At 56.3% G+C, this 26202-nt stretch overlaps 1 protein-coding gene across 1 annotated transcript in view; it reads left to right on the top strand.

The window, feature by feature from the left end:
• Nucleotides 1–25948, top strand: part of TAFA5 (TAFA chemokine like family member 5) — a 205701-nt gene extending 179753 nt beyond the window's left edge. Inside the window, exon 4 of the mRNA XM_007453899.1 lies at nt 25056–25948. Coding sequence (XP_007453961.1) covers nt 25056–25064 — 9 coding nt within the window. The 3' untranslated portion in view covers nt 25065–25948. The remainder of the gene's footprint in view (nt 1–25055) is intronic.
• The last annotated feature ends 254 nt before the right edge of the window (nt 25949–26202 follow it).

Below are 26202 nucleotides of genomic sequence, written 5' to 3'. Positions count from 1 at the left end.
CGGGGAGCTGAAGCCCAGGGGAGCAGCAGGGTCACGCTCAGACCCCAGGACTCGGGAGTCAGGGCGCAGGCCCCCTGCGTGTGGAGTGGAGGCGGAGCTGACAGGGTGCCGGTGGAAAGGCCGCAGGAGGGCTCCCAGGTCCTCCCTACCTGGACTGTGGCTGGAGCCCCCTGTGTGCCCCGCAGGAGCCTGGAGCCCCCAGAGGCTCACGCCGGGGAGGAATCACACCTGCGCAACTCTGGACCCCATAAGACCAACGCCAAGTGTAGGGGAACTTCCTGAAAACTCGGAGATGGAGAGAAACCCAAGTCCCGAGATGTGAGACCCACCCACTCCCAGAGGGTGCAGTCAGGACACGGCGGATTCTTTACCGGGAAACTTAGGCTCTGAGCTTCCCACGGCTGCTGTAGCAAGTGACCACACACTGGGTGACTTCCAGGAACAAAAATCACCCCCTCGCAGTGTGGAGGCCGGAGGTCCAAGATCAAGGGGTCAGTGCGGCCGCGCTCCCTCTGCATCCTCAGGGAGGGTCCTTCCTGACTCTTCCAGCCTCTGGGGTTTGCCTGCCATCCTGGGGGCTCCTGGGCTGTGGCCACGTCCCACCAGGCTCGGCCTCCGGCTTCCTCCCTGGGCATCTGAACTTCCCTCTTTCCTCTTACAGAGATGCCAGCATCTCATTTAGGGCCCGCCCTACATGAGGGACGATTTCATCTCAAGGTCCTTAACTAATTACATCTTCAAAGACCCAATTCCAAAGAAGGTTATTCTGAGGTTTCGGGTGGACAAGAGTTTGGGGGGAGGGTATCCCGCTAGCCTACCAACCAAGCCTGGTGCAGAACCTGGGCGCTGTGAGCTGGGGTCTGAGGCCCCTCTGTGAAGCCCCCCATGCCCCCGCCGGGCTTCTAGCATCAGGATCCTCGTCTGGTGGGAGGAGAGAGGTGACAAACAAACACAAACCTAAGGAAAGGGGTTAGGAGCTCAGAGGGGACAGAACAGCAGAGGCAGCAGAGAGGAAGTGACACAAACACGGAGACTGCACGGCGAGCCCGCCAGGCTCACTGGCCAAGGTCACTTTCACCCCCAGCGCCCACCCAGAGTCGCATGCTGCTTGTCTCAAGGCAGTAGCTTCCTTGAAGGAAGACTTATTTCAGGAGCTGTAAGAAGACAAGAAAGCGCTTCTGGAAATTACACACGTGCACACACACGTGATGTGCGTATATGTCTTCGCAGACTTAATGCGTACCTGTATGTGTGTGTGTGTGTGTGACAGAATTTGTTAAAACTCCAGCAAACGTTTGGGATATAAAATTGAGGAAATCTCGGGCTTCCCTGGTGGCGCGGTGGTTGAGAGTCCGCCTGCCGATGCAGGGGATGCGGGTTCGTGCCCCGGTCCGGGAAGATCCCACGTGCCGCGGAGCGGCTGGGCCCGTGAGCCATGGCCGCTGGGCCTGCGCGTCCGGAGCCTGCGCTCCGCAACGGGAGAGGCCACAAGAGTGAGAGGCCCGCGTACCGCAAAAAAAAAAAATTGAGGAAATCTCAAAAGGGCAGGAGCAGAACTTAAAAAAAGAAGCAGGAAGTAGGAAAGGAGAAGACAGAACAGATTAGAGACCGATTCGGGAGGTCTAAAGAATATAAGATCCAAAAACAGAGACCAGTGAAGAGGGAATCATCAAAGACATATTTTCTAAAGAAATTCCCAGGACTCAAAGCCCGGGTTTCCTGTGTGCAAGGACTCACCACGGGCCAGAAATGAATGAAGAAAGACTCATCCTGAGGCGTATCAGCATGAAATTTCAGGCCACTGGAGATGAAAACAGCATTGTAAAAACTCAAAGGGAAAAAATAGGTCACATACAAAGGCTCAGACATCAGAGTGTATGTGGCTTCTCAGCTGAAGCGCTCCAAGCCAGAAAACAGCAGAGTTGGGATGCATTGGAATTCCACGCCAGCCCAAGAGTCCGTGGGGGTAGGGGTCCACCAGCCTAAAATCAGTAACTGGGACGGTCCTCCCGGGGTCAGGCAGCTGTGGCCCTGCTCCCCACTCTGGGCGCCCCATCCTCAGGAGGCTGTGCGTGCAGTGGTCCAGCCCCCGGCATAGCCCCCGCTGGCAGGACGGGCTCCTCGAGGGAGGGGCAGGGAGGGGCTCTTGATGGATATGCTCCCCGAAAGTTGTAGGCAACCCCCAAATGCAGAGGAGTCAGGCAGTGGGGTACCCTGAAGCTTCCCCAGGAACACAAAAAGGGAAATCGTCCAGGATACTACAGGGAACGTCTGGGAGCCTTGGGTCTCATGCAGCCCTGCGGGTGTATCGAGATCTCACGCCCTGTCACCTGTCGGGCACTGCGGCTGCCCTCGGGGAGGTCTGGCCCCTCGCGCAATGGACACACGCTTCCTCGCAGAGCTCACTTCCCAGGGAGCTGACCTAGCCAGCGGTCAAGACCTGTCTACGGCCACAGCTCCCCAGGCGCCGGCCCTTACAAGTTCAGGGGCCGAGGCGTCACCAGCAGTGTGTGAGGCGGGACCCAGGGGCCGTATGAGGTGTGAGTCCATCCTGAGCGGCTTCTGAGTGACTCTCGAGGCACCGGGATGGGCTTGGGCATGGAGTTCAGGTCACTCTCTGAGGCCGGGCGGGGCGGCAGGTGAGATGCTGAGGTCTCGGCAGGAGCGGTGGGACCCTGACGTGCCTGCAGTACCCGGGAGGGGACACAGCTGCACACAGCGGGTGCAGGGGGGTGAGGAGAGGCGGAGGTCAGGACGACTGGTGACCCCGGCCTGACCCCTCCTGGCCCACACGCAGCAGGCCAGGGCCGCACCCAGGTCGGAAGGGCCAGGACTCGCTGAGGACAACGGGGGGCCACGTGGCGGGCCCCCAGCATCCGCGTGGAGGCAGCTTGTGTGCATCCCCCAGCAGGGAGGGTAGGGGCTGTGGTCCTGGAGGGGAGCTCAGAGGTGTCCTGGCGGGTGAGATCTGCTGCTGGGTGGCCGACGCCGCGTGGCCGATGAGGGGAGGAGGCGGCTTAGGTCCAGCGGGACCCACGGTGCATCCTTTGCCCCCTTCCCAGCCTCACCAGGGAGGCCGTGCTTTCTCTTTCTCCCAGAGCTTGGCCCGGCCGGCTCTGGGTTGCCCTTGGTTCCTCAGGGTGTCCCCTGACCCTGCCAGGCTCCTTCCCAGGCCTGCGGTCACCCAGGAGCTCCTGCAGCCTTTCTGATGCTCTGCGGTGTCTGGGGTGCCACACCCTCACTTTGCTGTCCCTTGTGGGAGTCCTTCTGTCTTTCTCCGGGAACGTGGCTCCTTCCATGGCCAAGGTGGCAAGGCCTCCTCCCCCAGGGCCAGGACTTCGGGGAGCCTTTGGTGCGGTTTGTCGCTCCCCCTGACCGGCGTCCTCCAGGCCTCACTCCCGTCACAGCCGAAGGCCTTCCCTCCTCCACCATCTGGCTGTCCATATGCTTTGGGCTCATGCCAGCCCCCCTCTGGGCCCCGGGAACCGTGGGCTCCGTCCCCCGTGTGGAGGAACACACGCTCAGTCCATTTCATGACCCAGGGCTTCGGGGTTCCCCAGCCTCCCTGCCAGGTGTGAGTTCCCACAGACAGGATTACCCTGACACCAGGTGGGGGGGAAGGCCAGGGCTGCTTGGGGACACTTGGGGGGTGCTTGGTTCCTCTCTGCTCCCAAACGAATGAGCCATCCCGGCAATCAGAAGGGCTTATTACCGACCCTTACCCCTTCCTGCTCTGAAAACCAACAGAAGAAAAGTGGTTCTGGGGCAGGACGAGGTGGTGTGTGCCCGACTGATCCGAGGCCACGGTCGGCTGCTTCTGGCTGGTCTCTCCTGTTTCCTTTGGGAAGAGGAGATGGTCAGTCCTGAGGATCTGCTGGGATCTCCCGTCCTGAGAGGGTCCATGGGGTCCGTGCTTCCGGCCCCTGCCCAGGCCTTACCCCTCCTACAGATGATGCCCAGTGGGACCCTGGCCAGGAGGCTGCAGGAATGGCGCAGGGTGAGGCCACAGCCTCCTGTCATCTGCGAAGCTCTCCGCCCGGCGGGGAGCAACAGGGACTCAGCCCAGTCCGTCTCTCCAGGGAGAGTCCTTTACCTACGTGGTCCCTCCTGGTTCTGGGTGCCGGCTCTGTGCTGGGTATTTGGCTCGGGGCCACGTCTGCCCCTTGAGGGGATGGGAGGGACAGAGGAGGAGCTGGCCGAACCGTGAGGTCCGCGGCTGAGTCACCCACCAGGCAGAGCTGGAAGGCTGCCGTCTGTCTTCTGGAATCTGATCGGATGGTGTTTATGGTGGGTTTTGCTGGAGCCCACACGGTGCTTGGAGCCTGAACTGGGGGCAGAGAGCAGGGCCCTGGAGGCCAGGGGTGAGCTTGGCAGGAGGGCTGGGGAGAGGAAAAGCCTGGAAGGAGCTCTGTGGGTGGGAGGACCGCCCCCTCTCACCACTGAGGGGCTGAGATGGGTGGGCCCCAGCCAAGCCAGCCTCTCCGTCTGTCTTCCAAGGACCACCCGGGAGGGGTCTGGATGCTCTGTCCACGACGTGCTCCCAAAGGCAAGAGGCTTTTGTGCAGGAGGTTCCAGGATAAACGTGGAGGAACCAGAGGACGGTGGGTCCTCCTCCAGGAGAACCTCGGTACCTGCCACTCACCGGTTCTCTGTTCCTCACAAGCAATGAAAAATACCCTTTCATGACTCTGATCCCTGTCTGCAGTCCATGTTGTGTGCTTTTGAATCGCTGCTATTCATCACGGCAATAATAGCTGGACATTTTAATAGATTCTGTGTGTAAACACAGACGTAGATGGCCGGCCTGGCACCAACGCATCACGAACACTGACATTCTTCATTTTCTCGGCAGAAGTGAGCCTGGAAACAAAAAACGGGTTTGACCAAACCCACAATATTTCCATTGGCACTTTCGGCCAGTTTCATTATAGGAGGCATGACACGCTGATAGCTGTTTACAGTAATTGTGTTACATGAGTCTCGATTTTCCTTAAAGCAATTGTTCTTTGAATCATTTTAAATCCGTAAATGGCAAGGGTTGAAACAGGAGGAAAGGGGTCCAGTGGAGAAAGCCAGTGGGCACTGGACGGGCCACCACGGTGGGGTCGGGTGTTCCTGACACCGCAGAGGTGACAGGCAGCCTGCTAAGAGGACCAGGTCAGGGTCAGGGTCAGCCCAAGTCCTACAGCTCAGCCTGATGGGGGTGCCTGGGATCCAAGTATTCCAAATAGTCCCAGATCTCAGCAGTCCTAAGGGAAGCCTGGGGCCCCACCTTCGATGGGGTATGTGTTCCCATAGGGGAACCCTCAGAGAACAGCACTGTTGATCCGGGCAGCCGTTCTAGAGCGAGCAGACATTGCTACCACCATGCTGTCCATTTCAGCCAGCCCGCCATGCCAGCCAGGGCTGTCCGGGGCCTGCCACCTCCCCCCGGCCCTGTACCACGGCCAGGAGTGCCCCTGTGGTCCTGCAGGCATGCAGTGTGTTCTCAGCATGTCAACGTGAGCCTTCGATAAGGACGCGCGAAGTTCAGAGTCATCCCCGGTTTCCAGCAGAGCTGTTTGAATTGATACTCTTTGTTGATCCCACGTTTCATGAACTAATTGGGCATAACGACAGGCAAAGCTGCTGAAAACACGGTTTGTCCTGTTGGTTTACAATGTCCTTGTAATCTTACACGTGACATTTCATTACCTAGTGATTTATTTTTTCGTGAAAGACAAAGGTAAATCTGATCCTTCTTAACTGTACTGTGAAAAGGCACATCGTATATTTGAGATGGAGGCTAAGTCAGCATGAGCACGGCAGAAATCTTCAGGGCAGTGATGTTTTTCCTAACCCAGCGCGGCTCTGGCTCTGATTCAGAACAACGGGCCCCTGGCATCTGCTCCACCCACCCTGGCTTGCCCCTCACGCCCCAGGGTCTGGACACCCAAACCTCTCTCTGTGGTTGTGTCTTGCTGCTTGGCCCTCTCACTGCGGTCTGGGTGTGACCCACGGTCCCCAGCCCAGCCCCTCCGCCCACAGAGCAGCTCTGATGGCTTCTGGGTGCCACAGAGGGTGTGAAATACGGCATTTGGCGTAGACATTTGTTAAAGATCAGTCTTGAAAAATGAAATAGAGGGATTTGTGTCTCAATCTAAATCACTTTAAATGTCAACTCCCCATTAAACTGAGATACACCCGGTGATGTAAGTGCCGGCATGGTACCAAGGCCAGCATTGTCATCTCTGCAGTTCTGCCCCTGGGTCCCCTCATCCCCCAACCAGAACGTCATCTCAGGCTCACCTGGACCCGTGTGGGATCGCACCTCCCCACACTGCCCTGTTGTGTCAAGCCCTGTTCTCTGGGCCCCAGGACAGGGCCGCCACCTGCCCCGCCCCTGCTGCCTGCAGGCTTGACAGGTGTGATGCACACTTGGGAGGCTGGCCTTGAGGGAGTCACTTTCACCTCTCAGTGCCTCAGTTTCCTCATCTGTGGAAGGGGTAAGCCTGACCTCACAGGTCCTTGGGGTTTGGGGAAAGAGCAATAGTGGATGAGAAGCATTTCTAAGCCCCAGGGGGGTGCTCTGTAGGTGAAAGGCTGGTGACTTTCCTCCTGTGGCACCTTCCAGAATATTCTGGAGTGCTCATGTTCCCAATGGCTGCATCCGAATGAAGCCACACCCTCGTTCCCTCCTGAAACCCTTTGGTGCCTTGTAGCAGGGACGCCCAGGCCCTGGGGGTGTCTCTCCACTCTGCGTGTCCGGGCTGCACCTGGCCTTGTGCGGTCATGGCCGTGTGGCTTCAGGGTTTCATAGGACAGATGGGCGTATGGTGGGCGAGGAACAGACAAGTGGAGAGCTGCATTTTCCCCCTTCCCCATGACCTTTGCCGTCCACGCCACGAGGATGGCCCGCTCCCCGGACCTTTGCAGGAGAGAGGAAGAGTCTGGTCCTCGTGCCAAGTCTGTGGAGAAGTGGCCGTGGCTTTCTGGATTACTAGGGTGACAGACTCATCACACTGGCTGAACAGCCTCTGCCCAGCTTCCAGTTCCAAAAGATTTTGAAAATAAGGACAACTGGCAATAGCATCATGACTTGGAGAGAAGAGAAGTGTGCACTGAGGTCAGGTAAGACCCCGCTGGGTGCTTTGCCAGAGTGGACGGTGGAAACCTTAGGATGCCTCTGCTTGTTTATCCTCTGAGCTCCTGCTCTGACTAAGACCTCCTGTGATGCACAAAGAGCCCAGGGCCTCCTCCTGGTGCCTGGACCTAACCTTCGGACCTAGAGACCCCTGCAGTGGTCAGAAAACAATCAGGCAGAGGTGGAGCCTCCCTGCACCACGGTTCCCCCTTCACTCTGTGAATACGCGGCTCTAGCAGGACCAGGAAAAGATGCCAGCACAGAGGTGAGCTCCACTGGAAGGGGCAGAGTTAGCAGGAAGAGCCTCTCACCTGGGGCAGGAGAAGCCAGATGACGGGCTCACCAAGGCCATGTTGTCCCCCCTCAGTCTTCCGTTCTCAAAGCTGCAGCTCAGGGCTTCCCTGGTGGCGCAGTGGTTGAGAGTCCACCTGCCGATGCAGGGTACACGGGTTTGTGCCCCGGTCCGGGAGGATCCCACATGTCACGGAGCAGCTGGGCCTGTGAGCCATGGCCGCTGAGCCTGCGCGTCCGGAGCCTGTGCCCCGTAACAGGAGAGGCCGCAGCAGTGAGAGGCCCGCGTACCGCAAAAAAAAAAAACAACAACAACAACTCTGCAGCTCAGACAGAAAACCTGACCTCCCTGGTGGGATCAGACTCCACTGAGAGCTGCCTTTTGGATCCCATGAAGATCGAGGGTCTCTGCACATCACCCCAAACTTCTGGGCCAGCCTGGGTAAGGCAGAGCCTCCCACAGACCCTGGAACTGAGAGGAAGGGTGCAGACTCCCTCCCCCTGAGCCTGCTGGCTCGTTCCTGGCCGGGATTGGCCTCTGCCTGTTTAAAAGGGAATAAAAAAAGCATCACAGCCAAAATATAAGCAGGAGCCTCTGAAAGAATGCACACTGTCTATGGAAAGGAACACTTTCTGAAGACCTAAAGGCAGGTTTAGCTCTGGAAATAACCCCTGCAGTAAACGTGAGTCTTCTGGTCAGTGTCTGCTTGTTGGCATCAAAGTGATAAAAGAGGCTGTGACCTCTGTGACCCAACAGCAAGCAGCCTGAAGGAAAGGGCAGCCTGGGATGAAATGCAGGCAAACGTCCAAAGGTTTGCAGGGCCAAATAGAGGCTGAACTCAATGGGACCCAAAACATCAGAGTGGATTGAGATGTGCAAAAAAGCTGCAGATAATGGACATGTCACTGCAGAGAATCAACACAGGGATGTGAACCAACCTTAAACCAAGAGGCAGTTCATAGGAGACCCAGGAAATGAAGCCAAAGAGAGAGAAGTTGTAAGTACAGAAGACAGAGGACAGAAATCCAACCTGGGAAAGTGGACGCCGCTGCAGGGAGCCACGTGGCAAGAACAAAGAATAACCATGTTAAGGTGAAAAGAGAGAGTTGCCAAGAAGCTTTCCTAAGCCAGGGAAAACCCCCAATTAAAGCAGAATAAAAGCATCTGGGACCCAAGCATCCATGGCAATATCTGTGGAAGAGTGAAGGAAAACTCTCTAATCATCCAGGTTGTATTGGAGAAAACAATGAAGGCAGGAGGACAAGTCCATAGACCTCTGAAGGCACAGACAAGCCACCCCAAACCCAGGAGACCCAGAACCAGAGTGAAGGACAGGACCATCTCCAGGGATTTGTCAAAAAATACTTTTACTTGCGAGTTCAGTCCTATTTCTGGTTGTTGTTTTGGACACAGGGAGTAAACAGGATGGCTTTACATTTGCAAGGTTTTAGAAAGTGTACCACCCACATACGTTTCCTGAAAGAGTCAATGAAAGATGCCCTGGAGCCAATCAAAGAAATACGAATGAGTGGCTGATGACCTCGGAAAGGTCATAGGTCATATGTAAGAAGATCAGTGGTGACTAGATACCAATTAACTACATGGAGCTTAGATATAAATTATTCCTGTAACTGTGGTTATGCAGTTGAACACAAAATTGGCAACACTGTTATTTAATGTACTCTGTATGTTGTGAAGACTATTTTTGTATAATCTGATTTGTAACTTCTGGTTAAATTGACAACAGCTGCAGGGGGGCAGCTGCAGACGAAGAAAAGAGTCACTTAATGTCTCTTCATGGAAAGAAAGAACTTACATCACTAGGGAAATGGCTTAATCATTAAAAGTGCATTTGATTAACATAAAGGCCACCACTAATAGAAACAAGAACATGATTTCTCCTAAACTACAGTGAAAGAAAAAGCGAGTAAAACTGTGTGTAAGGAAATGAACCATGGAAGGAGCAGAACCAGAAATCAGTGTGGAACATGCTGATCAAGATAGAAATGCAGCCTCAGTGGTGACAATAAATGTAAATGGGTTAACCTTCTCTTCTAAAAGGCAGAGACTATCAAATCAGGTTTTTTAAATAGTCAAATATGTGTTGCCTTCTAAGGGCAGTCCTACAAACAAACCAAAAAGTTTAAAAGCAAATAATAAACAAAGTTACTAGGCAAATGAAATGGAAAGGAAATCAGTAGGTAAAGTGATTAAATTGGAACAATATGGTGGCATACATTGATACATTTAAGATGTGTATATAGTTATTGACACATACTGATCCATTACAGTTCAAACTAGTACAAGTATCACAGAAACCTTTATGTACTGATTAACATAAGTTTACAGGAAGCAAACCCAAGTACAAATAAACAAATTGATCAGAAACACAATTTTTGGTTGGAATTTAAACAGCTCTTAAATCTGTGTTAAGGTCAAGTAAACACCACTGATAACAACAATAAAAAGAACCAGAGCATAGATCTTTTGAAAAATGAAATGACCAAGGTTGAATTTGTAGCAACATAGTGAACATTATAACATACAAATAGGCTGCTTCTAATTTTCTGTTATTTATGAAATTTACAAAAATATCCATAATCCAGGTTACTAACTAACCTAAGAGGAGACATGTGCCAACTTTCTTTTCCAACCACAATGCGATACATTTAAAACTATACCCAAAATAATAACCTTAACCCTAGCAACCAGAACCTTCCTGTAATTTGTTGGTTGAAGGATGAAATAAAACATGCAGACCGACCCACGAGTCACATGCAGGTGTGAGGTCAGTCTTTCCAGCTCCGCTCCCGGGCAAAACAATTGTGATCTGCTTAACTCAGAACACGTGACCTTGCTCTCTGTGCCTCCGTCTCCACATCTATAAAATGGGCAAAGTGCTATGCCCTGCTACCTAGGGCTGCTGTAAGGTTGACGGAGTTAGAACGTCAACACCATCACGCGGCCCAGCACTTACTGGACGATACAGTGTACGCATCTGACTGACCGTTAAATCTCATTTAAATTGTGACGAGAATAAGATAGTGCACCTGTGGGTACAGGGAAGGATGGACTCGTCGGTATACTTGTGTCTTAAATAACTTTATTGTTAACTCAGAAAGAACGAAAATGAAGAAACCAAGCTATGGAAAAAGCCACCCTCAGAAAGATTGGAGAAAACCTGTAAAGATGAAAAAGAAATATTAATGATTTTTTTAAAGGCATGGAACTAATCGTTGCATCGCTGGCAAAACTATAAAAATGCATTTTTACTTCTGTCATGTGTAGATTTTCTTTTATGTTAGAAAATAGTTCTGAAAGGAAGAAGGGAAAATCAGCCTGCGTTGGGGCCTCAAATTATTTGAGTGCATGCATAGCTATAGCCCACTGATCACTACATATGGAAATTTGATTAAAGATATGATTTTCTGGGGAAGGGGGATGACCAAAAATAAAGGGGTAGGAAAATGTTAATATTCTCCAGCAAAAGTTGCAGACGGAGATGTTTTAACTGGCATGTACTTGAAAGCGTTCTGCGTACAGGTGTCTCTTCCCCGCCAACTGGAAAATGTGGAAAATTACCCAGTTCATTTTAGGAACTAGTGAAACCCTGATGCTGGAAAGGTCCCCCAAATTAGAAAAATACCCAGAAAGTCATTTGGTTCAATAAAGACTTTTGAGTCTGTGCTGTGGGCTGGGAGCCCTGCCTGGCACAGAAATCCTTCAGCAAAGCACCCCGAGGCCCTCTAGGACCTGGCATTGTTTGCAGGATGCAGATAAATCTCTGGGGTCCCTGCCCCTGGTGGGAGTAGTGATTGGGACATATGTCACCTGCACCTGCATAAAATAACAGCAGACTGATTTCTGCAGTCCTTTAAAAGAACCACAAAAAAAAAAAGGGGACCACTACACAGTAGCTTTATATAAGAAATGTAAATATACTTTAATATTTCAGAATCAGGTAGAACGAAAAGCCCTATAAGGAGATCAAATAAAATGTGTGTTCTGATTCAAAAGATGCAGAAAAAGGGACCAGACAGACCCTGTATTTATTCCTCAGAAAAATATCAAAAGAATGATGGTCACAGACCTCCAGGCTAACCTGGAAGAGAAGGTGGGCTCTCCCTGGAACCCAGTGTTCCCCCCAAAACCAAAGCTGCCATTGCACTGAAGATGGACCCCGCCCTGTCTATGCCAGGGCTGAGGCCCAGGCTGGCTGTCGTGAGGCTAGCCTGCAGTCACCCGGGAACTTGTTATTTTTTGGAAGTTCTGGCAAATGAACTCACACAACTATTTGATATGAGAAAATGTAATCATTATTACTTACAGAAGGTAAATAAACAGGTATTTCCAAAACTCTGGAGAATCACCTGAAATGCCTTGAAAACTAATTAGAAAATTTATTAAATTGGACCAGTTATGAACATAGAAGTTTCTCTACTTGTGTTCAACTGTAAGCTTTCATAGACACAAACAAGCTCTGGTCTAGGTCAGAGGTCGGACGACTACCACCTGCTCACCAAATCTGGCCCCCCCCACCTATTTTTTTAAATAAAGTTTTATTGGCACACAGCCTTGCTTATTCACTCACATATTGTCTAGGCATGCATTCACACTGCAATGGCAGAGTTGAGCCTTTGCAGAAAGACTTTTATGGCCCTCAAAGTTGAAAATATACGCTACCCGGCCCTTGCTAGCCCAAGTTTGCCAACCCCAGACTAGATTAATAAAGGCTTATCAACCCTGAGGGCCAGGGCATGGAGTCAGCAGTAGCTTGAACACAAGTGTCATTTAGGAGGTGAAAACGGGAGGTGAAATTTGTAGGCAGCTTTAAGGAAGAAAAATGCCTGCTGGCACATGAAAGAGAGACTGGACAAAAGCCTGTGTGTTCTCACCTCCAAGCAAGTATGTGTAATGATTTAATTACAATAAATAAGTGAAATAAAAGTAAGAAAGAAAGAGGGGAGAGCTCTGTTAGTAGCAGGAGAAAACATAAAATAACTCGAAATAACTTTGGTAAGAAAAGGCACCTATGAAGATAATGGCAAAACCTCCCCATGGGAGACTTAAAAAGACTTGAATAAATGAATAGAAAGGTGTCACATACTTTGATAAGGTGAGGGATTGTCTAAATGTTATGAGGTTGTCTATTCTTTCAAATTTGATGCTTAGATTTAATACAGTTTCAATGAAATCTCCAGTGAGTTTTTCTGGAACATTACAACATGATTTCACATTTTATATTGGGTGGGACTCATCAAAGTAGGAAGGCTTTGGGACATGCCCCAGTGTCCACCTCCTGCTGGGGATGGACAAGGGGGTAAGAGAGCTTTGTGAGCAGCTCAGCCCTGGGTGATGCAGCCACTGCTTGGTTCTGCCCCTCACCCCCCTCCCGAGTTAACAGCGGACCCTGTCTGGCAAAGTGCCCAGGATACAATTAAAACCGGAGAAGATGTTGGCTCTTCTGCTGTTCTTTCTGACCCATGAACCAGACCACGTGGTCCTGAGATGAACCTGGGTGTTGGTGGGCACGGACTGGGGGTACAGTGCGGAAGGGGCAGCCCCCAGCAACAGATGCTGGGAAAACCGGCTTCATACTTGGGGGAAATTCAACTTGCATCCTTACCTCACACCATGTTCCAAATTCAATTCCCTAGGGGTTACAGACTGTAATGCGACACATGAAACCACGAGGTGGTTAAGGACAAGTCCAGGTGGACATTTGAGTTCAGGCGGAGGAAGGATGCTGAAACGGTCCATGAGCCTGAAAATAGTAAGAATCAGTGATGATCGCAGACATTCGCCTATGCTGTTCTGAGCACGTGCACAGGTCGACCTACTCAGGCTGACGGCCACCGTGGGCCGTGCTCTGTTACCACCCCATTTTACAGATGAGAACACTGAGGCCTTCTGCAGGCCACCCAGTGACCGAGAGACCCACGCTAGGCCCGCCTTCAAGGGGCAGCCCTGCCTCGCCTGGATATCCCAAACTTCTGAAAGTCCAGCTCACCTTCCGAGAACAGAGGCAGATGGCAAGGTGGGCGTCGGGGGACCCGCCCGGCAGGAGCTGGTTTCTAACCCCGGGGCTGGGGGCAGCAGGCAGACGAAAAGGCACACAGCCCAGGGGTGGAAAGTTCCTGAAACACGAAGTAGGGACAAGGTGTGGTGAGAGATTCTCCGTCGGGGGTCAGCAGCTGAAACACGAATGGGCGCTGCCCCTCGGGACTCGCCGTGGTTGGTGTTCATTTCTTTACCTTCACGTTGAGGCCTCATGAAGGATGCTGGTTATAAGCATGTGAATTTGCCAGTCTTTCTGGGACGTGCTGGGCAGTATGTCATCAAGAGAATCAGAAATGCATGTTTCAGACCCTCGGGAAAACAGTCTGGCATTTGCTCAAAAAGTGAGACACGGAGCTACCGCGTGACTCAGGATCCCTCTCCCGGGGGAACTCCCGGGCTGGGATGGGGGCGTCACTGCTGACGAGTGTAGTTTGGGGGGATAGAAATGTTCTAAGTTGACTGTGGTGATGGCTGCACAGCTCTGAATAGAGCAAAACCACTGACTTGACCCTGTAGGAGGGCACACGGTCTGGGCTGTGAGTGTCCCTCCGTGAAGCCGCTGTTAGCAGACGGATGTGGGTGGATATTTGAACAAGAAAGGGTTTGTCCTCGGCCCGGTCTTGGGACTCCTCTGACTGACAGCGGCCTGACGGGACCACCGCCCCCTCTGCCGACGTGTGGCACCGTGAAGAGCCTGCCTGGGCCCAGCAGGTGACCTGCCCAGCCCCTGAAAGTGGACACAGGAGGCGGTGCAGGGAAGGGGTTTGACCCTGAGCTTCCCGGGCACGCGGGGCCTCCCTCGCCGCCGTGGACGGCCAGGTGTTGGGGAGAGCATGTCCGATGACACCTCTGAGGACACACCTCCACCCCCCCCCCCGACCCCAACCCCGATCCGAAGCCTTACCCTAACCCATGCCTTAATCCTAACCAGTCCCCCCCCCCCCCCCCCCGACCCCAACCCCGTCATCGCCAGACGTCGCCTGTGAACTTGGGACGGTGGGTCGGCCGCGAGCTGTGGTGGCCGAGGCCATCATCCTGCGATGCCGGCCGGGCTCTAGTTGCTGGGATTGGCGGAGGGGGTGGATGGGACGTCAGAGGCTGACTCTGCCAGGAGACAAAGCAGACAGGGATCCGAGGCCGGCCTGCACCATCCACACTCCCTTTAGAAAAGCCGCCTGGCGAGCCGGCTGTTCCCAGGGCAGTTGAGCCCGTGGGGAGGTCGAGGGCAGCCCCCTGCAGAGCTGGAGGTGGCTTGGGCTGAGGCTGGCCCGCCAGGGAGACGTGACCCTGGCAGCATCAAGGTCATAAGTGGAGCTGGACTGGAACAAGTGTGACCCGTGAGGGGCACAGGCTGGTCTCAGCCTGGAGGCCCCGTCCAGTGGAGGCACCTCCCCGCGGGGGCCGGGCAGCACCTGGACAGGATGCTGCAGGGATGCCGGCCTCCCTCGGGCCAAGTGGGGCTCTCAGCCACTTCCCTCACCCAGGACTCAGACACCCACCCGCCTTCGGGGTAGATGGAGCTGGAGGCCCCTATGTGGGGCTGGGGCCAAGGAGCCTGGCTCGGGGTGGATGAATTTTTTGTGCTGCTGCGCATTTGGTGACGGAGAGCCTTTGCCATCTCACAGCTCAGCAGTCAGACATCCAGCACCGCGTGGCCGGGGTCTCGGCCCAGGTCCCACAGGGCAGAAACCCAGGTGTGGGCCGGGCTGCGTCTCACCTGAGGCTCCGGGAAAGAGCCCTGCCCAGGTTCACTCGGTGCATGGCAGAATTCAGGTCCCTGGCACTATAGGACTGAGGCCCGTTTCCTTTCGGCTGTCCCTAGAGGTCACCTCACTCCTCGCCAGGCCGTGGCCTGACCCTGGGAGGTGGGTGGGTTCTGAGGGTGGCCTGTGGCCTCCGTCCCCGGTGTCACCTCGTGGCTGTGTTGCATTTCATTAGCGTGGCTCCCCTGGTGGGGTCCCCCTGACATTCTTGCATTGGCACCACCTCTGTGTTCTGCTTTCATTTGTAGAAAGTGGAGTAAGAACTTATAGGTACTTAGGAGATGGTGTGAACGCAGAGTCCCTCCAGGTCTGGAAAGCCGTCTGTCTCTGCATCCTTTATCTCATCTTGCTTGCCCATCCTCACATGCCGTGTGGTTTATTTCCATAATCTTGCTAGCTGCCCTGTGCGGCGTGGGCATGCTGCTCGGCCAGGGGACAAATCCACGGCTGCTCGAGGCGGGCCCTGGGCTGTGTAGGGCTGCTTTCCTAAGAGAAGGAGGCCTGGGCTGCAGCGGGGCTTTGCAACACCTAATGGATGTCCTCAGTAAACCTCCATTCTCAGTGAAATCCTATTACGAGCACCATCACTTTATTTAGGACGAGGAGACCAGTATCCCTTTATTTGTTCAGAGGCCGTATAAACCCAGAGGAGCCTAGACAAAGCACCGTCAGGCCCCAGTTCTGCAGACATGCGGGTGCCGTGCAGAAGAAAATGCAGTGGTCCTGGGTGAGGCTGTCGGACGGCAGCCATGCTCTGCTCACAGCCTCTACTCCCGTGAAAAGGGGGAAACTGTGCCCCTGGGTGCTCCCGTTTCAGGCCCCCATTTAGTGGATGTGGAAACTGAGGCTGTGGCAGCCAAGCCCCTTTCCTGAGGCCGCAGGACAGGAAGAGCCCAGCTGAGATTCAAACCCAGACCTGTCTCAATGGGGTCCTTCCTAAGACCCCAAATCGCACCAGTGACAGACCCCAGGCTGTAGGGAGGGGGCAATGGTGGGGCAGGAAACGCACACTGGGGTGACCCCAGGGAGGCAGTTGCTGCCAGGGTCCTGGACCACAGCCCTCCGCCCCCTCTGAGACCTGAGTCAGAACAACCCTCCACAGGCCTCCAGGGCCGGGCAGGGAGTTGTCCAGCAGGTACACACGTGCACACACATGTACACATACTCACACATGCACACAATTCCACACACCTGCACACACATCGACATAAATGCACATACACTCACATGCACACATCTCCACACACATGCACACACTTGCATCGACATTCTTTTACAAATGCCCATGGAGGCTGTTGTCAGTTTTGTTGGGACCCTTGTATCACTGGACATTTAATCAACCCCCCCGACATCTCTGAGGCCTTTGTAACTCTTTTTTTCAATATGGCTTCTCATCACAGAAAAGCTGGGGACAAGGCCCTTGGAGTTGGTAAAGCCCCTGATGAAGGGTGTGCTGGGCGGTCACTCACCACAGGACCATCCAGTAAACAGGGTCTGGATCATTGCGTTAATGGCTACTTGCTGATCACCCTTCAGAGCCAAGGGTGAATTTGCCATCACAGGGACAGCCCAGCATGGCCCCTGATCTGCCCCTGTTCGGAATTCGAGGCTCAGGGGTGATTTTGCTTCTGTGGCATGAATTCTCAGTCACCCCTCCTCCTTTTACAGGGGCCTTATAACCGGAGCCATCCCTTGTATCAGGACTGGACCTGGATCCTAGCGTTCCTGATCCAAAGCCAGAGGCCCCAGAATGCTTTCTTCCCTCCCGGAGGAGGAAACAACACAGCTTGTCCATAATGAGGCAGCTCAACAGGAATAGAAACTGCGGTCCACTAGGACCCAGCCCCCCTCAGAACCCCACCACGCTGGGACGCAGCCTGGTGCAGACTTCCCAGAAACTTCTCTCAGAAGACAGACTCCAAGAACGAGTCATGAGCCAAAGAAAATAAATAAATGGTTCTAAAGATAGACATAATTTTCCCACATCAGAATCAAGAAACAGTATTTTTTTTTAGAAAGAGAAGCTAGACCATTTAGCTACACAATAAATATGTATTATTACAGCTATCAGCTTGCCTAAAGTAAGGACACTCCAGTCTGGTTGTCTATAAAAGCTAAATAGAACAGCACAAACCTTCCCCCAGAGGGCCCTGGCAGCTCTCTGCCTCATGGCACAGAAGGGCTGCACTGTCTGTGCCATCCCACATCACTTGATGCCCTGGTTAGAGCAATCTGCTGCCTGGTCCCCGGTCCCTCACGACCAGATGCTGCATCCTAGTGGTGACTGACTGGCAGATGCATTAATGGCGAGGACAGGTGAGATGCCTGGAGCAGCCCGGCTGCACCCAGAGCTGGTATCTCATCTTCGGGCTCCCTGCTCAGATCCATAAAGCCTAAGAAGCAGCTTACGACAGGTGCGGGGTGCGGGGCTTGTGGTGGTTCTGGCCACCCCCGGGTTTATCCTAAGCTCTTGCTCTCAGGTCTTCTCCTCGTTCTGCTGGGACCCCCATGTCAGCGCTGAGCCCCTGCCTGGCACTTGCTGCGCCCTTGTCCCTTCATCCCCTGAGGTCCAGTCACCCTATGGTCCGTGGCAGCAGCCTCGCCCCGGGTGAGCGGACGCTGAATCCGCTCCTGTCCTCCGACCCGCAGGGCCCGCTTTGCAAGGGGGAGGTCAGTGAGCACCCAGACATGCCGACCCTTTATGGTTCACTCCAGACGGCCCTCCCAGCCTTTGCCGGCTCCCCATCAGCCCAGCGAGGGCTGCGGTCTGTCTCCTCAGGCCCTGGGAGATGAGTGGCTTAGGCTGATTGAAGCCAAGTGGAGGCTTTGTTAGCCAGGGACCCCAGGAGGAGAGACCCGCTCCGGCCGGTGCTGAGGCTGCAGGGCAGATGTGGTCACCCGAGCCCTCGCCAAGGGCTGCGGTGTGAGGATGGAAGAAGGGGGGTCCCGGGGTCAGACCCGGCGCGTCCCCGTTGGCTGTGCCGCCCTGGGAATTCCAGACCCGGGCCCTGGCGGGGCCGCGAAGATAATGGCGCACGGAGGGGCCCGTCTGCTCTGCCTGGTGCAGGGCCGGGGTCTCCACGCTGCTTCCTAAGCACAAGGGGACGTGTCCTGAGGCCACAGGGCAGGGGCGGAGCTGCCCCTCCGGCTGAGAGGGCCCTCAGCACCCCACCCAGGCTTCCCCTGTCCGCCTGCCCCGCTCTATCCCCTCCCCGGCTTCTCTCCTACGTGGCACCGTCGTGGCCTGGCCCTTCAGAACTGGCTCAGCAAGGTCCCGCCAGGCACTGTCCACAGCCCTCAGCCCTGCAGATTCCCCAGAGTGTCATGGGCCGGGCATGTTCCATGTCATCAGGGCTGTGCTCCCTGTTTGGGGGCAGTTCACGTGACCTTGCTGTGCTGTGGGCTCCAGGAGACGAGACCCTCCACTCCTTGCCTACTAAGGACCCCTAAATATCAGGAGGTGGCGTAGTTGTCATTCTTCTTGGCGTTTAGCAGCCCCTAGATGGTGGCAGAGGAGTGATGAAGATTGGGTGGGGGACAGAGGTCCTTAGAAGCAGCCACAGTGACAAGACACAGGTGCGTCCGGGGCAGCTGGGTTGGTGCTCGAGGGGCGGGGAGGGACTGGGGCCCTGCTCTCTCACGCTGGGCATCCTCAGACCACGCCTTGGCCCTCGTGCTGCCCGCCCCCACTTTGTCACCGGCCCCGCCGTTCGAGGTGCCGCATCTCTCTGTCCAGTCTCCCCGCCTGCGTGCTAGACGCCAGTGCGAGTTTTCACAGGGCCTTGGGTCTCCAGGTGACCGGTCGTCTCCTCCCTCACAGCAGGGCAGAGGGGGACGTGTCTGAGCAGCCAGGGCCCCTCTGTGGACGATCGTGTGCCCTCCCTCCTCGGGCGTCTGGGACATCCCAGGCTCAGGAGTCAGTTAACCACACTCCTCGGGTGTGAACTGGCCGGATAAGGTCAGGAAATGGTCCCAGAAACTCAATCACATGGCTGGCTGGGCATCGATGGGATGATGCACAGCCTTTCCAGGAGCTTCTCCCCAGGTTGTCTTTACTTTCTCCGTGGTAGCAGCCTTCATGGGCAAGCTCTCTCACGCAGGCCACGGTCATCTCGCTGCCCCGCAGTTTCTACGTCTCCACAGTCTCTACGTCTCCGCTGTCCGTTAGAACCTTTTGTTCAGGGCTTTCAGTCCAGAACATTGTGCTCTTTAAACAGAAGACTCATCCTGCCCCAAAGGCAAACGGAAACTTTTAGAGGAAAAGGGAATATCACTCAGGGGACTCACAGGGCTGGAAAGTTTCCTTTTGTTTTATAAACGATGCTTTATAGCGTCCAAATACCAAGAAAAACCTCCTCGTCACTTCGGAAGATGTGCTTTCCTTGGCCAGGGGAAGGACTGCCCTGGACAGGAACTCCGGGCATGTCCACAGCTCAGTCCTCAGACCAAACACTCCCGGGGCTCTCGCCACTAACTGAGAGGCTCTGTCCACTGAGCCCAGTGACCGCAGGGGACACGGGCAGTGCTGGGCCGGCTCCTGTGTCCAGCGTGCAAGGCGAGGTGACCCTGAGACCAGCTCTGTCCACCTCAGGGGCGGAGTCCCAGAGAAATAGCCACAGACCCCGAGGACGCAGCCCATGACCTTGGGGTGTTGGACGGCCATGCGCAGAGCTGGAGCCCGCTGAGTGCCGGCTGCTTTCCAGGCCCAGGGCCACCAGGCGGTCACACAGAGGCTGCGACCCCAGGACACTCTGGATCTCCACACACCAGGAGAGCAGTGGCACTGACCACCGGGATTCAGGACGCTGGGTGCAGCTCCCAGAAAGCCCCTCTGGTGGGGAGAGCAGAGTTGAGGACAGCTCCCTGGCAGCAAAAGCGGGGTGTTGGAGCCTTGACAGTCACCTGGGACCGGCCGCTTTGCCTCCCTGGGCCTCTGTTCCCACTGGGGTAGAAGGTCCTAAAGCCATGTGGTCAAAGGGTGTCTGGGCAATGTTGCATACCAAGCCATGGTCAGCAGGACAGGGACTCAGAGCGGGTGTCACTGCCCAGTTCAGAGGGGAAGGAGGTGACCCCAGCCCTGAAGGAACCCACGGGGGTTTGGGGAGACCCCCAGTGCAGTGACAGATCTGACCCGTAAGAAATGTATAACCAGGGCGAGCAGGTGCCCTCTGGGAGGCCAGCTCTGGCAAAGCTCAGGGCCCTCCAAGGAGCCGGGGCCCACGTTGAGTTTCTTGGTCAAGCTCAGCTCGGGGTTGGAGTCGCAGGGCTGCTTAGTGACTGTCCAGGGGGGCAGGCAGGTCTGGGAGAATCCTGGGGCCAGTGGAGCAGGGAAACCCCTACACGGGAGCCTTCACCAGAGAGGGGGAGGACGTGGCCACAAGGACCCTCAGGTGCACGGATGGGGAGGGGACCCCGGGTTGGATGCCCTCTCCAGAGACAGGGATCCAGCAGGGCCCGCATGACACAGCCCAAGCATCCGGCCAGGTGGCTGTCATGGTCCCGCCAGGCCCGGGGTCCTGGTCACTGGTCCCGCGTGTCCCTGAGCAGGTGGGATGTAAGGGCCACGTGGATGAGACATGACTCACTTCTCATTGGTCATCCTGGGGCTCAGGATCCCAGGCGAGGGTCGGGGGGGGAGGGGGAAGCCTGAAGGAGAGCAGGGGCTGCTTCCTGGGTGTCCCCGGGGGGTCTGGCCGATTGTCTTGAGAAGACGCTCCCTGCGGAAGGGTGCCAGAGACCAGTGGGTCGCTTCCCAGCACGGAAACGTCCTGCCACCTGCAGGGACCAGCCCAGCGCTGGCTTTCCAGTGAGCTGTGAGGACCAGCACAGGGCCCTGAGCGGGGACCCCTGTGAGGCCCGAGGTGGGCCTCGGCCGTGTGCTTCCCCAGCTGGAAACGCTTCTCTGGGGCCAGAAGGGCTCTGCTGGCTTCTCCAAAGCCTGTGTGGCTCTGCTGGAGCTTGTCCTGGCCATTCTGACTACTTTTCTGGGCTGCAAACCAGACTTCCAGGCCTCTTCTCTGGTCACGAGGCCTGGCGACGAGCTGGCAGCCAGCACTCGGCTGTTGGCTGGGTCGGGACTTGGGTCCCATCCGAGCACAGCCACTGTGGACATCAGGCTGCCTGTCCGTTCCTGACAGCCAGGCAGGTGCCGGGGGCAGCTAGGCCCAGGGTCTGACAACAAAGGCCTCAGAGAGTGTCTGAGCTCTGGCCTGGGGGGTCCGGTGACAGCCCACCCTCTCCGGGCAGCTCTGGGCCTACCTCCCTCCCCACTTAGCCTGGGCCTGGCAGGAGAAAGCAGCAGACATCCAGGGCTCGGAAGTTAGCTGGACGGGCCTCTGTGTTCCTCCAGACCCACTGGGCTCAGGGGTTCTGTCTCTAGGCTGGCCTGACTGGGGGAACTGGCCAGCGCAGACAGGGGCCTGTATCCAGCCCTCCCCACCCACCCACCAGGGGCAGGAAGCGCCAGAGGCCAGGGTGCGTGGAGGGAAGTGGAGACCCCCCCCCACAAGGATGGGGAACCTACAGGGGCAAGCACCTGTGACTGTAAGAAATCACTAGAACGTATGTAGTGACTGCATTGCTTCAAGCCGTGAGGGCATCCTAATGGAACATCAGCCGTGCTTACTCCCCGCAGACGAAAACCTCCATGTGTGTGATGCACCATGAATGAAAGCTAAGGGTGGACCAAGCTGGGAGACAGGCCTACAGTTAACGTGCCCAGGACTCTCCCTGGCCTGTGCACATGGGCGCAGCTGAGATTATACATGCGGTCTTGTTCGGATCAGTAAGAAATACAAGACCTGAGCAGATGAACTGACAAGACGGGCCGGTGCGAGTGGCCGGGGACCACGTTGGCAAGATTATTCTACTCCTCTGGTCGTCAGGAGACGTGAAGATGAGCCCTCAACCAAATCCTGCTTCTCTTCTGTCGAATTAAGGCGGACGTGAAGCCTCTGCCATCTCAGCTCACAGACGACGAGAAGCAGCCCCCCAGGCGGGGCGCGGTGGGCACTGTGACAGCCCGGGTCCCTGGGAGTCCATCCAGTGGGGGCCCCGTGAGCACGTGTGCAGCCCAGGAATTGCCGATCGCCCAGAACAGGCTGCTGACCTGCTCTCACAAACAGTGCAGACGTTCACGTGGAACCCAGCCCTCATCGTACACATGGGTATGTTCTAAAGGGTGTGAAGGAAATACACTAAATTTATCCAAATATCTTCTGATATGGAAACGTGGATGGATTTTTATTTTCTTTTAATACTCATGTGTTTCCCCGTTTCTCTACAAATAAGAATTTATACAATTTTTTAGGTAGAAAAGGTAGAATCATTGCATCCTTTCTTGGTTTTAACCCCTCGGGTGCCGGTGAGCGACTGTGCTGGACGGTCTCCGTCGTGGACGTGGCTGGACAGGTCGGGGAGGGGACGGCTGCCGCGTGCTATGGTCAGCAGGGCGATGGACCTGGACGGGCGGGCCTGCAAGGTCCGAGTGAGGCGAGGGTCACCACCACTCCTGGACTCCTGGGTCGAGCATGCCATGCAAGGAGGCCTTTGCCAAACTCAGGAAGGCTGGGGCTGGAGGCGTCCACTGGGGTCAGGGTCAGGGTCCCTGGGCTGAGATCAAGCAGCTGGCCAGATGTGGAGAGAGATCTGCAGCTAGGACCCTGCGGTGGTTGGAACGGTGACCCCCCCCCCCCACCAAAGATACCTCGTGCCCTGGCTCTGCTCCCTGTGCCCTCCCCATTCTGGGCTGGGCTTCAGTCAGCGGAGACAGAGCGAGGGCTGAGCCCACGCACGCCCGCTACCGCACGTGGAGGTTCTCTTGGGGAGTGTGCTCGCAGCCTTGGGGTCCCACAGCAGCCCTGCTTCCACAGTCCCGTGGGGGGCCTAGTCCTGCTGAGAGGGTGGGCGCCTGCCAACCTGGAGCCTCAGGCAGCCTTGAGTCCCTTGGGGCTGGGGGCAGAGGGCTCTGACCCTCCGTGGACACCCTCAGCTCTGGTCCAGCTCTGCCATCAACCTGCTAGGTGTCCTTGGGCCTGAAACACCTAAATCCAGTTAACACCCCCTCACCACTGATGCGTTCAGGGCGCCCGTGTGTGCGGGCTCCACACAGAGCTGGGGAGGAGACAGCATGGTCCGGCGGGGGCCTCAGGGAAACCTGAGGTTCTCAAAGCTGCTCCTTGGAACCCTGTGCCGGCCTCGGGGTTCCAGGGCCACGGGCTTGGAGGAGGGGGGGCCAAGCTGAGTCGTGTCCGGCAGGTGCCCTTCCTCCTGGCTCCTGGCTGCTGTCTGGGAGCTGCAGGTGGAGAGCAGGGTTCTTGCAGGGCCTCTGAATGCAGTGCCGAGGCGCTGTCAGAGCTGGGGTGGGATGTGCAGCCCAGCCACCTGGGGAGGGGCCTTGTCTGTCCTGGAGGAGGGCAGGCCAGAGGCAGTCAGTCCACATTCCCCCAGAGCCGGCCACCGAGGGAAGACAGTGAAGATGTGAGGAGCGCTTGCCTGGCTCACAGCCCCTGACGGCTAATTGCAGCACAGGACGGGACAGACGGGCAGGGTGAGGCCCTCAGGGTGGGGCCTGGGGAGCGGGCCCGTGTGAGCCGGACAGCCTGCACACAGCCCAGCGGCTGAGGACTCGGGAGGAGCCAGGAGGCCATGGTGTGGTCCGCGTGACAGGGACAGGGGCCTGCGACATGGGCGGGGCCTGGTGGGAGTGTGACCGGGGCTGCAGGCAGGTGGGAAAGGGCTGGGGCTCAGGCCAGATGGGGTAGACGCGGGACCAGCCCGGAGGCGGACGAGCAGCTGCAGGGAGAGGCGAGGGGCTTTCTGGGGGAGGTCTCCCCCAGCACATCTGGAGAGGCCCCTCCCGGGCCATCACACCCGCTGTGTCCCAACCCCACGGCGTGTGTGGGACCCCCAGAACACCGTCCACTCCCTGCAGAGCTGGGCCTGCCGGGAGTCGGTACGGGGAGGGCAGTCCCATGCGCCTGAACCAGGTCCAGGGTCCTAAAAGGCAGTGGCCACCAGGATACTGTCTGTGGGACCCCAGGCCTCGGGGTCCCTGCCTCAAATTGGGGCCACCCTAGGGGACGAGGGAGCCAGTGGTCCAGCGGGGACATGGGATGGGAGGCTGCTGGTCACGGGTCCCACCACCTGAGGCTGTGATGCTCTGTGGAAACCACACTGCTTGCTTTCCGTCACTTTATAGGTGATATCTCCGCTGCCCCAGAGCAGAGGCTGGAACCCTCACATCACTTCACGGCTGTGAGCTGGCCTGTTGTGTCGCATCTCCTGGGACTCTGGGGTCCTGGGTGTGGGTGCTTGGGGCCTCATCAACCAGCACGAACACCCCAGCTCTGCAGCCTCCCAGGGGCTCTTTAAGGGTGAGACACACGTGTTTCCATCACTCTGCTCTGTGCAGTTATGCAGTACCTGCTGTGTACAGGGCACAGTGCAAGCCATGGTTAGGGAAACGGTTGGATGCCACCCAGACCCGAGGCCCTGGCCAGCACAGGGCAGAGGACATGCAGCTCACACTAGCCGCTGACGGAGCTCCAGTGCGTGCCCCCATCATGGCCAAGGGCGGGGTCCCACCCAGAGCGCAGAGGAAGGGGGTGCCCCCGGGCTGCCCTCTGTGACAAGCGTAGGGTTCTCCTCTAGCACTGGGGTCCAAGATCGAGTTTTTGTCCTCGAGGAAGTCTGCTGGCGCCTTTTAAGTGTGCTGTCCGGGCGAGGCCAGCCTCGTGGGCGATCTCTGGGTTCCCGCCATGCCCGACAGGAACCTTGGTGTCTGCGGAGGCTGACGGCTCTCTTCTCTGCCCCTCAGGTCTCCTGACAAACGCAGCCCCACAGGGGCCCCAGGAGTGACTTTGGCTCCCTGGAGAGGCCACAATCCTCAGTCGGTCGTGGATGCCACCCACCCTCTGCCACCCGCCCACCCTCCGCTTCTCTAGCCTGTCAAGGACAGCCTGCTTCCTCGGCCACCTGAGCTGAGTCTGTCTGGCCTCCCCGAGGAGTCAGTCCTGGGACATACAGCAGGGCTGCGCCACCGGGCGTCCCTGGAACCTGGCCTGGCCACCCTCCCGGCCGCAGACAAGGAGGCGGAGGCAGCTGCAGCCCAGCCAGCCCGAGAGAGGAGGACAGCGCCGGGCCCAGGGAGGACTGAGTCTCGGGCGCAGAAGTGGCCTCTCCTTGTGCCCCAGACTGTCCGAATCGCTTTTATTTTCTTATCCTTTCAGTATATTCAATAGACCAAAGAGCAAAATCTATTTTAACGCGGACTCGTACTTACCATCAGAGTCCCTGGGTTCGACTGGGGGGCACGGGGGCAGAGAAACGCTGGAGAGGCACCCAGCCCACGAACGCTGCGGGGCCCCCGAGCAGCCGGAGGATGCGGCCGGAGGACACAGGGCCGGCGATGGACCCGCATGGACCCCGCGGGTGCGCCTGGCCGGGAGCACAGCTCGCTGTGCACACCTGCTCCTCTGTACTTAGATGGACTTCCTCGTACTAAAATCACTTTCTGTTTTAACCAGTTAAACACGCCTCTCTGCAGCTCCATTCTGATAGTGGGATAATCCAGGATTCGCCAAGAGCATGTCGGGTCTCCCATGACTGCTGTCTCATCCGATCACCGTTTAGCTCCAGAAAGCAAATTAAAGAAAGCGAAAGTAACACTTGTTTGAAAGAGATCATTAAATGTATTTTGCAAAGCCGAAAGTTATATATTTAACAGTTTTTATATGTTGTATATTTGTAGAAAATCCTATTTAACAATTCATGCGGTAGCCCCGGCCGTCGTGAAACGTGGGCCGGGGCTGGGGGTTCCCGAAGTCTCTGGGGTGGGCGGGGGGGACCGGCATCCCCGGACATAGGGGCGCCCGGCACCGCCGAGGGGCAGGACTCTGTGGGCAGCGAGCTGAGGACCAGGTCTGGGGTGGCACAGGCATGCTGGCCGGTGCCAGCGGAAAGGC

The sequence above is a fragment of the Lipotes vexillifer genome, unplaced genomic scaffold (genome assembly GCF_000442215.2).
Source record: "Lipotes vexillifer unplaced genomic scaffold, Lipotes_vexillifer_v1.1 scaffold382, whole genome shotgun sequence".
Classification (NCBI taxonomy): Eukaryota; Metazoa; Chordata; class Mammalia; order Artiodactyla; family Lipotidae; genus Lipotes; species Lipotes vexillifer.
The sequence above is the reverse complement of the archived record's forward strand: the minus strand, read 5'-3'. Positions and strand labels throughout refer to the sequence as shown.